Here is a 12,048-nt window from a genome sequence, read left to right on the forward strand (position 1 = left end):
TGCACCACCACGCCCAGTTAATTTTGTATTTTTAGTAGAGACAGGGTTTCTGCATATTGGTCAGGCTGGTCTCGAACTCCTGACCTCAGGTGATCCATCTGCCTCGGCCTCCCAAAGTGCTGGGATTACGGGCGTGAGCCACGCGCCTGGCCCCAAGCGAGGTTTTAAGCAGCGAAGTTAGAGGATTTCGTTTGCTTTATCAAATGGTCCCTCTGCTGTTGAGAAAGGCTCTAAGGAGGCAGGGCAGTGGCAGGGAGAGCATCGAGGACACGCCTGCAGGGCTCCAGGGGAGAGATGTCCAGGGGGACAGAGCCTGGCCCCAGCTGTGGCAGAGGAGAGGGTGGGAAGTGATTGGTGTCAGCTGCTTTTGATGTGTTTTGGAGTTAGAGATGACCGGGTTTGCTGGCAAAGTGGGGCTGGGTGGAAAAGAAAGAAAGGAGTAAGGGGAAGGTGCCAGAAAGAAGTGGTCTTGGACTGGGAGGTAGGAGGTACAGGTCTGGGGGAAATTATGCAGAGACCTCATGGTCTGAAAGCATGGGGTCTGAGATGCTCCTTAGACATTAAGAGGAAGAGCAGGGGCAGCTCTAGAGACAAGCTCAAGGGAGAGGCCCAGGCTAGAAATGCAAATGTGGGTGTTATCAGGGTATAAAGGGCACTTGAAGCTAAGGGTAGCAGATGAGATCACGAAAGAAGTGGGTGGAGAGAGAAAGGAGAGTCCCCCCCATCAGCAGGGACACAGAAAAAGCAACCTGCTGAGCGGAAAGGACCCGGTGGCGGCCCAAAGTCTAGGGAGGAAAGGGCTTCTGGAGGTGGGGGTGAGCCCCCGGGTCAAGTGCAATGATGACTGAGAAGTGGACATTGGATTTAGCAACCTGGCATGTTGGCGAGCTTGACAATGGCCATTGGAGTTGGGGGGCAGAGGGAGCCAGGTTGGAAAGGGCACAGAGAGACTGGGTGTGTGGACTGACAGCTCCTTCAAGGAGCAGAGAAATGGGGGAGGCACCCCAGGGGACATTGGGGGAGAGAGGGCGTCCTTGCTGGTGCTGGGCCATTGTGTGGGCAGAGGGGGCGGGATCGGGGTCCCAGGAGGAGTGCATGTGATGCAGCCGGGAGGGCAGGTGGGCCAACATATATGGGGCTTCTCTTCTAAGCTGTTTTATTTTCTCACTGAAGCAGGAGACAGGGGCAGGCGGGTGCTGGGGGCTTGAGAACACATAAAACTCTTGCCTGGGAGAGCAGGAAAGGGAAAGGACCCAGGAAATATGGTTGGTGGTATTAAGGGTCCTGCTACCATCCTTAGGAAGCCAGCCACACCCTCTCCTCGGGCCAGGCTGTCCTCCTCGCTTGGGGCCTGTCCTGCTCCAGTGTCACTGGTCACTTGTGCACCTCCTCTTCCAGACAGGGCAGGGCGTGTCTCTGATCCACTTCCTTGCCCAGCACCCAGTCCCAGGAGCACAGCCTGGTCAAGGCGGGAGGAGTCTTTCAAACAGCTCCCAAAGTGCCTCCTTCAACCCTTAATCCCTCTGTGGGGGAGTTGGCTTCCCCCAGCAGAGGCTTGGGAGCACTCACCCCTTGGGTCCTCAGCCCCATGGAGCACCTCTCCTGGGGTGGGGGTGATTTACCCCAGGAGCATAATCAGGGAGAATTAAACTCCTCTGCAAAGAGAAATAATTGGCAGGTGAGTTCCTGGCCCTCCAGCCCAGTGCCCCATGGTTTACCCTGTAGACTAATTAGCCCGCTACCTGAGGAGGCCCCCACAGCCCTGTGCTATCTGGGGCACTGGCTTCCTGCTGGTGGTGAAATGCACATGGCGTCTACTGCCTGCGTTGCTCAACTCTGGGTAGAATCACTATAAGTCATTGCAAGCAGGCCAGTGTCAGACCTGGGGTTCCCAATAGTGTCACTCCCAGATGCTGGTTCCAGACACTCCCAACCCTGACCCCCTTGGATCTAGGCCTACGTGGATTTCTCTCCACTGCTACAAAGTTGGTCCCCAGGTTGCTTTCAACAGGCCTGGAATTCCACCAGGAGATTCAGCCAGTAAGAGCACTAGCTATCCTTTGCAGGATGTTTAATGGGATGCTTCTGATCACGCAGGCATCTGGGTTGTCCCTCCCGTGGCTTCCCAGCCCTCAGCTTCCTCTGTGCCAGCACAATGCTATGCTTTAGCGTAAGTGTCAGGTCTGATGCCTTGGCTAAATCACAAGGACAGGGGCTATCCCCAGAACCTGGCACACAGGAGGTGCTTGGCACTGAGTAAATGAACAAATGAATGGGCCTTCTACAGTGTACAGTGTAGAGGCACAGTCCGATTTGGTTTCTCCATTACTTCCCACTGTCAAAGGCAGAAGGAAGAGGAGAGACTCCATCAATCTTAGAGAAAGATAATAGATGCTCAAGAGCATTTATTCAATGAATGAATGAACGGAGGCCTGGATGAATGGGCCCAGAGCACAGGCCAATTGCTCCCCGGGCACCAGGGGACTGACTGAGGGCTGTGACATCAGGGAGGGGCCAGCCATAATTAAGGACGTGGCAGAGGGCCCCAAGGCTGGCTGCTCTCCAGCTGCCTGCTCCGTCCCCCATTCATGCTGGACCCTGGAGACCCAGAGGGGATAGAGCTGTGGTCCCCACCCTAGAGGAGAACCTAGGCTAGACTCAAGTGAGCAGAGGCACTAATTGGTACCAGGTACCATCGGTGCCTCTGGGCCTCCTTCTTTAGGGCTGGGTTGGCTCCAAGCCTCAGGGGCAACCCAGGAGGACTGCAGGCAAGGGAAGGCAACGTTTATGCTCTGTGGGCTGGCTGGCTCACAAGAACTGGGTGCTAGGAGGGCCCACTTTCCCCACCTGGTGGGGAGCTTTGGGGCACTTTGCCCAAGCAGGAAGCAGACCTGAGCCATAGGACCTGGAGTCAGGGTGTGACAGCATCTCCAGCTGGCAGGACAGGGAGGGAGACCCAGAGAGCAGAAGTGACTTGCTCAAGGTCACACAGCAACATGCTAAGCACAGCTGAGCCTGGAACCCAGTCCTGTCCTGCTGTGCCTGCTGCAGTCACCCCAAGTCCTCCCCAGGTGCCTCTCCCAGGCGGTCCCACAACGTTACCTAGGAAATACCAGAGTAGCACCCCCGCCGAAGCCAGCACGAGCAGGGCCAGCAGCACAAACAGGGGCACCAGGCGGAGGTAGCCCCGGGCTTTTCTCTTGGAGTCCTCACAGGCCTTGAACATCCCCTCCGGCTCCGCTTCCTCGCCATCACCTCCGTCCCCCTGCCCGCCAGCCACCTGGGGGGCCTCGGCCACGGGCATCCTGCCAGGGAAACAGACCAAAGTTGGAAACAGCCTCGCATTTGCAAGGGAGCCTCTGCTGAGCACCGGTGGGGCACAGAAGCAGGACTTCCCTGCCTTTTGGAGTGGAAGAGTAACAACATCAGGCGGCAGTGACTGCAAGTGGGTGCCGAGACAGCTCGCAGAGGAGGGAAGTGCATCTCAGGTCAGCTCGCACCAGAGCTGGACTGGGTCTGGCTCAAGAACCCCACCTTTGCTTCCCACTGGCTGCCCTATGGTCAGAGGACAGACGGAGGTCTCAGTACCTAAACACCCACCTCCCTAGAGGCTGCACCCACAGACAGAACTGAAGTACATGGGGTGCAGACTTCTGTAGACATCTGACCTCTTGCCCTCATTTCCCATCCACGCAAGGAATGCTGTTTCTTGCTCCTGGTTCTGGTTCACGGAGCTTCCCACCACGTCCACACAGTCCATGAACTTAGCCCCCACCCCAGAATCCCCTAAGCAGGCACTGCGCTGGGCCGGGGACCTGCCTTCCTTCACAGAGTACCGTCTGTCTCACCTTTCTGCTCTCAAAGTCTTGTGGCAGAGGAAGGGAACAAAAACTAATATTCATTTCGTGCCCTCATGAGACATTTCACACTTAATTTTCAGGTCACCCAGGGATGTGGAACCATTGTCCCATGTTTTCTTCCTCCAGCCCACACCACGTGGGTACTTCACCTGCTTTATCTCACTTAAACCTCCAGTTCTGCACCCATTGAACAGATAAGGAAACTGAGACCCAGAGTGTTCTAGCACTAACTCAGTCTAGGGCTTTTCCTAGCCCCATTTTCCCAATGTGATTTGAATACCTGACATTCACTCCCAGACGCATTTTACAGATTAAAAAAACCCTGAAGCCCAGAGAGGCTAAGCCGCTTGCCCAAGATCACACAGCAGGGAAGTAGAGGTTGAGTCTAGATGTCTGACTCCCTGCTTTTTCCACGAATCTAAGATGCCTCCCATAAATGAGCTGTTAATTAACAAATCATGATTAAATAGCAACTGAATGTCACCCCTCTCCACGCTCCAGGGTTCCAACTCTATTTTGAGACCCTTTCAAGCAAACATCCCAATGTATTTGGCCTTTGAGGCAGGTTTCCCCACAGTACAGAGAAAGCCTTTGACCCACCCACCAGGAGAGCAAGGGCTCCAGACTACTGCGAAGTTCATCTCCTCTTACTATATCCATAAATACCGTGTAGCTTTAAAATGCACCCCAGGGCCGGGTGCAGTGGCTCACGCCTGTAATCCCAACACTTTGGGAGGCTGAGGTGAGTGGATCACCTAAGGTCAGGAGTTCGAGATCAGCCTGGCCAATATGGTGAAACCCTGTCACTATGAAAAATACAAAAATTAGCCGGCCGTGGTGGTGGGCACCTGTAATCCCAGCTACTCGGGAGGCTGAGGCAGGAGAATCACTTGAACCTGGTCAGGGGAGGTTGCAGTGAGCTGAGATCATGCCATTGTACTCCAGCCTGGGTGACAGAGCAAGACTCTGCTCGAGAAAAAAAAAAACATAAAAAAATAAATAAAATGCACCCCAGATGCAGGCGGGGCTTCCTTTGGGCTGTGTCTTGGGATTTTACACAGTGGGTTTCCAAAAACGGGGCTCTTTAGTAATGCTCAAAGTCCTCCCAGGTGGATGTGAAGGGCCCTGGCCCTTCTCCCAGCTTCCTGGCTCCCTCCAGCTCCCCTTGGCATCGTTCCCAGCTAAGGGTCTTTGGTGTCAAGCCACAGTGACTCTGTTGAGCGGCCCCCATCAGATACAAGGAAGGGAGGGACTGCAGGGGACCCTCACTGGGCATGACATCCCCCTCCACAACTAAGCTAGGACATTCCTGCATGTGGAGTGGGCCCTACTGGCTTTTATGGGGCCAAGGCCAGGGAATGGTAAATGGTAAATGGTAAATGTCCGGCAATGGGTGGGACAGCCCCGCCCACTTCCTCAAATGTTCACAGCATCCCTAGTGAGAAACAGGCAAGAAACAGACCAGTAACAGGGCGCTGAGACTCTTGCATGAGGCCACATGGCAGGTTTGAGTCCCCAGCGCAGAGCTGCCTGTCTGTCCTGGGCTGGCCACCTCTGACTGAGGTGGCTGTCCTCAAAATCTGAGAAGGTTTGCTGGATTGGGAAGATCCCAGGTGATGGGTTGGCTCCTTGCCCTTCTTTCAGTCCCTCGTCCCCTCCCTCTGCCAGAGGAGGACACCATATTCCCGTCGCACCCCTTTTGTTTAAGGGACACGATCTCACTCTGTCACCCAGGCTGGAGCATGGTAGCACGATCATAGCTCACCCCAGCCTCCAACTCCTGGGTTCGAGTGATCCTCCCACCTCAGCCTCCCAAGTAGCTGGGACTACAGGTGCACCAGCACACCTGGCTAATTTTATAGTTTTATTTTTTGTAGAGACCAGGTCTCAAACCCCTGGCCTCAAGCGATCCCCTCACCTTGGCCTCCTGAAGTGTTGAGATTACAGATGTGAGCCACCATACCTGGCCCTGTTTTACTCTTGAGTCTGGATCACAAAGGAGCTATTTTGGGATGAGTCATAGAGCCATGGGGACTCGGGGGCATAGAGGTGATAACAGGTGACATTTATTTCAATTGTCTCTGTTGCTTTATGTGCACTTTCTCATGTAAGCCTTACACAGATCCTGTGGGGACAGGTACTCTGATCACTCCTACTTTACAGATGGGAGAGTCAAGGCACAGAGAGGTTGAGCAGCTTGGCTAAGGTCACACAGCTGGTCAGCAGCACAGCCAGGCTGCAAAGTCAAGCAGATTGACTTCAGAGTGACGCCCTGATCACTGAGCCCTACTACCTCTCAGATAATCAGTGTAAAGAGAGGGAAACTGAGGCTCGGAGCAGGTCGTGGGTCCATTAGAGGAAGCCCGAAGAGGGGCAGCTCATGGTGGGGTGCTTGGTGGGCCTCCCCTCCCCTCTCATCCTCCAAGCCAGGCATCCTTCTCTATGCGGATTTTGCCTCCCTCTAAATGCCCCTCACATCCATCTGGGAGGACTTTGAGCAGCACAGAGAGGCTCATTTTCAGGAAACCCTCTGTAAAAACCCAAGCCATGGTCCAAATGGCGGTAGTGGGAAATTAATTCCCCCGGGCTCGTCATAACTTCCCACCCAAACCCCTGGGGCGGCCTCCGCACTAGGTCCCCTGCCTCCATTGCGTCTTCCAGCGCATCCTCCCTCCCCAGCTCAATCGCTCACCTGCTCAGGATCCTTTCACAGCTCCCAGCCACTTATCATCCAAACCCCTTGCTGCGACATCCAAGACCCTCCATGGCCAGGCTGTTGTCCACCCTCCTCGTGGCTATAACTTCCATCATGCACATGGTGCCCCAGGCCCACGAGACCCTGCCTTTGTGCAGCTGAGTCCCCCTGCCTGGACTGTGGGGAACTCTTACCAGGCCACCTGCCGGGCACTGGGTTCTGGGCCCCGGGCTAGTTAAGCTGCCCCCTCCCCTGGGCAGCCCTTGATCAGATCAAGAATATGCCTTGGCTTTGGGTCTTGCCTCTGTCCCCTACAGAACAGGCAGGGCCAGCATCTTGCTCACCCCTGGGGTTCCCCATGGAACGCCACGCAGCCCGTCACATGAGTGAAGGATCAGAAAGAATGAGTGAATGAAACTGCCAAGTCTCTAGGCCCCTGGTACAGGGCTCTCTCTCTATCTTGCTGCCTCCAGGAAGGAGGACTTATGAGGCCTGGCACTGGGGCATGGACAATGGTGTGGGCCTGTGGGGTCCCAGGTTCAATGCTCAGTCACCCTATCTTTGTCTAGCACCTGCTTGGTGCCAGGCTTTGTGGTAGTGACAGGGTGGCACATGGTGACTCTAAGAGACCCCATTCCCATCCTCTTGGGTTTCCTGCCCAGCAGGAGGAGGGGCAGTGGACAGTTGTGAAGATGACGGTGCCACTCTTGTCTTTACTATCATGTAATACAACGGCTCCCCCGTTCCCAGGGTCCAGCACCTTTGGAAAAGCCTGTGGCCCTACCTTCCAAATGCCCCCAAAACCCAGCCCCTTCTTGGCATCCCATGACTCCCACCATCATCCAGGCCACCATCATCTGTCACCTCGACTCCTGCAATAGCCAATCATGCACCCCCCTACCCAGTGAGTTCTCACACAATGGCCACTGCGTGTTGTCACCATGTGCCCTGCCCACGAGCCTCGCACGGCTTCCATCCACCTAGAACACAGTCCCTAAAGACCCAGGGTCTCAGTTTTCCTGTCCTCTTTGCTGAATGGGAGGTTTGCTCCTTGCTGGGCCTGGGATGTTTTCCTTTCTGCTGGCCTCGTGGCTCCCTCCTTTACCTCCTCCAAAGGGTCAGATGTCACCTCTCCAGAGAGGCCTTCCCTGGGCACTCCCGTCTCTCCTGCATTTTTCTTTATAGCAATTACAGAGGCCTAAATTGCCTGATATGCAAATATGTCATTTATCTGCCTCCTCCCTGTCTGTAAGCTGCATGAGAGCAGAGTCTGGTACTCAGCGGACACTCAGTAATTGTTAAATGAATGAATGACAAGGTCCCAGCTCCTTCCTCCTTACAGAAGTCCAAGGTGCTGTGTGCATATGTGGCCTGGCCAACTTCTCCTGCCTCCTTTTTTCCCACCCTCTCTTTTCCCCGTCGCACCCCAAGGACACTGGACTTCCCTTGGTGAGAAATTTTAACAACGGGATGGTAGCAAACATTTATGGATTAAGAGCAGCCAGCCGGCACCAAGAGCTCTCGTGGACCTTGAGCCCTGTCAGTGCTTGTTCACGGCCAGGCGTCCCCACACTCTTCCTTCTGCCTGGGCCCCCACCTCCCAACCTGGCCAGTTCTTATGCAGCCCCTGTCACCTCAGCTCAGACCTCACCTCTTCGCAGCTCTGCCAGAGTGCCCTAGAAGGGGCGGCTGCCCCTCGCGATGTGCAGCTCACCTGTGGGCACTCTCTCTGTCCCTCACATTGAGCTCCTGGAAGCGGGGACTGTGCTCCAATTGCCACAGGGGCCTGAAGCAGTCCCCCAGCTCTGAGCACCATGGACCCCACCCTGGCACCTGCTCCTCACTCCCTCCTGCCCTTCTGGCCATTGGAGGGTCTCAGGTCTGCCTGCTGGAGGCTGAGCTCCTTGGGGTGGGGCCGCGACTCCCCCGGCAATGCAGATCCGGATTCAACTGCTGCGTATGAACTCCTACCATGTGCCAGCCCTGTGCTGGGCAGTGCTGCAAACTCCACTGCAGCCTCCAACAGCCTGGGGTGCATACTTTGCTGACTCTATTTAATGGCTGGGGAAACTGAGGTAGAGAGAGGTAACATGACTTACCTGAGGTCCCTCAGCCAGGGCAGAGCAGAGCAGAGCAGGGACTCTGGGCTAGGGCCATAGGGGCATCTTTCAGTGAAACCATTAGGCCCTAGAGTCCTGAGAGTGTGGGGGACTGGGTGGGGGTCCCTTCCACACATATAAACACACTCACAGACCCACAGATGTACACAGATGGAGACACGCGGAGGGATATACACACATCTATTCATGACACAAAAATTCACAGATGCACGCTCTTCCTACACAGACACACACACGCACACACACACACATACATGCCAACTCTGAGCCTGTGAGCCCAGGGTCCTGGGCTTAAGTCAGTACACAGGTGCAATGTGGGGCTCCGGGCCTGTCTCCCACACCAGAAGGCCCAGGTGGGGTACTGGGTATGGAGGGGGCAGCATGTCCAGTCCTGCGAGGCAGGGGTAGGGTGGCCTCTCCCTTCCTCCTGTCCCTGCCACCTGAATCCCAGGCCACCAACCACCCAGCACTGATGCTGTGCCTGTCCACACACCTGGTGTCACCCTGCGTGGTCCCTCCCCTCCCCAGCTCTGTGGGCCCCTCACCTTCTGCTCACTGATCACCCTCTGGCCGATGAGGCCCTGCAGGCCTGGCCTCGGAGCAGGGTAGGTGGCTCAGGCCACAGGGAGCCAGGCCCAGCTCTTAGGGTGGACACTGTCACTAGGTCATTTATAGATCCCAGTCCCCTGTCCTGGAGGCCCCCGCTTACCTTTGGGAGTGGCGGATAGGTGCCGGGCCTGCACGCAGGCCTCAGGAGCCTCTGTTTGTCCAGGCCAAGGCCTCCCCACCCCCACCCAGCCAGCCCAGGCTGGATCAATGGCCTAGAGCCATGACCAGGGTGTCTGGCCCTTGTCCCCTGTGGCCTGTGGCCCCAGGCTCCATGGAGCTCCTCCTGCTGGGTCCTGGACGGCACTGTGACTAAGTACAGGTAAACAGGCAGGAGGTAGGAGAAGGCAGTGCCTGCCCCGCCCCATCTTCCCCCACCCTCGCATGGGCACCCCAGAGGCTGGCAGGCAGGTGCGGGAGATCTGAGCTCTCCCCCGAGGCCCGTTGCCTGGTGACATGCCTGCCTGGTTACAGCCCCTGGTCCCCGAGAGCATGAGGTAGGGACGGCCAAGGACTGGGGATTGTGCAGAGGCCGGTGCAGGTGAATGCAGGGGCTCACAAGGGTGAGTCCAGGTGCTTATCTGGACAGGCAAGACTAAAGGAGCTGCTGGCCTGAGAGAGAGAAAAGGAGGCTGGGCCCATATACTCTGGGGACTGGAGAGGAGAAAGGGGAGGCAGGGGTGGGGTTTGATGCTATTTTCTGTTTAGCTGGGAATTATTTGAATTCCTACCTCGTTCTTTTTTTTTTTTTTTTTTTTTTTTGAGATGGAGTCTCACTCCGTCACCCAGGCTAGAGTGCAGTGGTGTGATTTCGGGTCACTGCAACCTCCGCCTCCCGGGTTCAAGCAATTCTCCTGCCTCAGCCTCCCGAGTAGCTGGGATTACAGCGCCCACCACCATGCCCGGCTAATTTTCATAATTTTAGAAGAGATGGGGTTTCACCATGTTAGCCAGGCTGGTCTCGAACTCCTGACCTCAAGTGATTCCACCCACCTCGACCTCCCAAAATGCTAGGATTACAGGCATGAGCGACCGCAAGCAGCATGAATTCCTACCTGGTTCCGTAGTGCTGTGCTGTCCATGACGGTAGCCGCTGGTCACCCGTGGCTCTTGAGTCAGTCTGAACTGAGAAAAGCTGCACAGGGGAGACGCACACCAGGTTTCCAAGGCCAAGTGCAAACAGGATGTCAACCAACATGATAACAATTTTTATATTGATTTTATGTTGAAATAACACTGGCGATCATGGGATAAATAAAATGTATTATTAAAATCAATTTTCATCTGCCTCTCTTGTTTTTTTTTTTTCAGAGACAGGGTCTCATTGGGTTGCCAGGCTGGTCTGGAGCTCCTGGGCCCACATGATCCTCCTGCTTCAGCCTCCCAAGTAGCTGGGATTACAGGCGTGGGCCACCACACCTCTTGTTGCATGTGGGTATTAGACAGGTTAAGTCACAAGTGTTACCTGCGTTGTTGTTCTATGGAACAGCGTTGCTGTGGAGATGGGTTTGAGCCATATGTGTGCCGAAGTGCCGGATGGGAGCCAGGGCTTTCTAGGGTGCGTGCAGGGCAGCGGGCGTCTGTCTCAGACAAGGCTGACTTTCAGAGAGTCTACATCCTGAGGCCAGAATGCGGGGTGCACGCCTGAGATGCTGTGTGCTGTGGGCATATGGGTCCCAGAGTATGTGTGTAAGAGAGACAGTCTGGAATTTGTGTGTGTAGATTATGTATGTGTAGAATGTGCATGTGTGTGTGTGTGTGTGTATGTGTGGAGGGTAGGGATTGTGTGTGGGGTATAAGATTTGTGTGAGGGGTGTGTCTGTGAGGTTTGTATGGTGTGGGGTGGGGGGTGTGTGAAGTGTGTTGTGTGGGCGTATGGACTGTGCATGTGTGTGCAGTGTGGGTGCTGGGAATGTGCAGTGTAAGGTGTGTGTGTCTTTGAGGTACGTATGGTGTGAGGTGTGTATGGAGCATGAGAGGTGTGTGCAGCTGTGTGTGTGTGTGTGTGCATGCTCACAGTATGTGTGGAATATGAGGCATGTGTTTAGTGTGAGGTGTGTGCATAGTGTGAGGTGTGTGTGTAGTGTAAGGTGTATGTAGTGTGAAGCATGTGTGGAGTGTGAAGCGTGTGTGTAGTGTGAGATGTGTGTGGAGTGTGAGGTGTGTGTGGAGTGTGAGGCATGTGTGGAGTGTGAGGCGTGTGTGTGGAGTGTGCAGTGGGTGTGAAGTGTGAGATGCTTATGGATTGGCTGGGATGGGACAGGGCCCCGCGCCCGGGCTTTGCCGTGACCGCCGGTTTTCAGCCCTACCTGGCTCCCTTTTAGTTGTAGGAACCTGGGCAGATTCCCTGACTTCTGAGCGGTGCTTCTTCCATCTGTTGAACGAAAAAAATTCGCCCCTTCTTGATGAACGGGAAACAACGTGTGCGAAGGCCCAGCACTGTGGGGGGCGCCAAGAGCGGGGTTCTCCCCTTCTCATGGTGACACGCTGGTGTGTCGGGGCCAGGTCTGCTTGTGCACTGAAGTCCAGGCAATGACAGGTGGCATGTGTGTGGTGCCTACCTGTGTGGCCCCTCACGCATGTCTCAAGCACGTAGATGCCCCATGCTCTCTGGCGTGTGCTCCCTAAGGGGGCCTGTAGCAGTAGGCAGGTACCTCCCTGACATGTGCGTGGGGGGCACCCCTGTGTCCTAAGGTGTGAAGGCCCCTGCCCATGGGGGCTGGACATGAGCTCAGTACAGCACCATCTCCAGGCAGAGCCAGGGCTG

General features: G+C 55.5%; 1 protein-coding gene across 2 annotated transcripts in view; it reads right to left on the minus strand.

Moving 5' to 3' along the window:
* The window catches only part of TMPRSS6 (transmembrane serine protease 6), a 44,102-nt gene extending 34,507 nt beyond the window's left edge, over positions 1-9,595 (minus strand). Inside the window, exons 1-2 of one of the 2 annotated variants that reach the window (XM_016939109.3) lie at positions 9,385-9,595; positions 3,103-3,305 (exon numbers count right to left, since the gene is read on the minus strand). In XM_016939109.3, coding sequence (XP_016794598.1) covers positions 3,103-3,304 — 202 coding nt within the window. In that variant the 5' untranslated portion in view covers position 3,305; positions 9,385-9,595. Of the gene's footprint in view, positions 1-3,102; positions 3,306-9,220; positions 9,320-9,384 lie in introns of those variants that run through there. The other variant, XM_016939110.3, reaches the window with a different exon arrangement.
* Between the last annotated feature and the right edge of the window lie 2,453 nt (positions 9,596-12,048).

Source organism: Pan troglodytes, chromosome 23 (assembly GCF_028858775.2).
Source record: "Pan troglodytes isolate AG18354 chromosome 23, NHGRI_mPanTro3-v2.0_pri, whole genome shotgun sequence".
NCBI lineage: Eukaryota > Metazoa > Chordata > Mammalia > Primates > Hominidae > Pan > Pan troglodytes.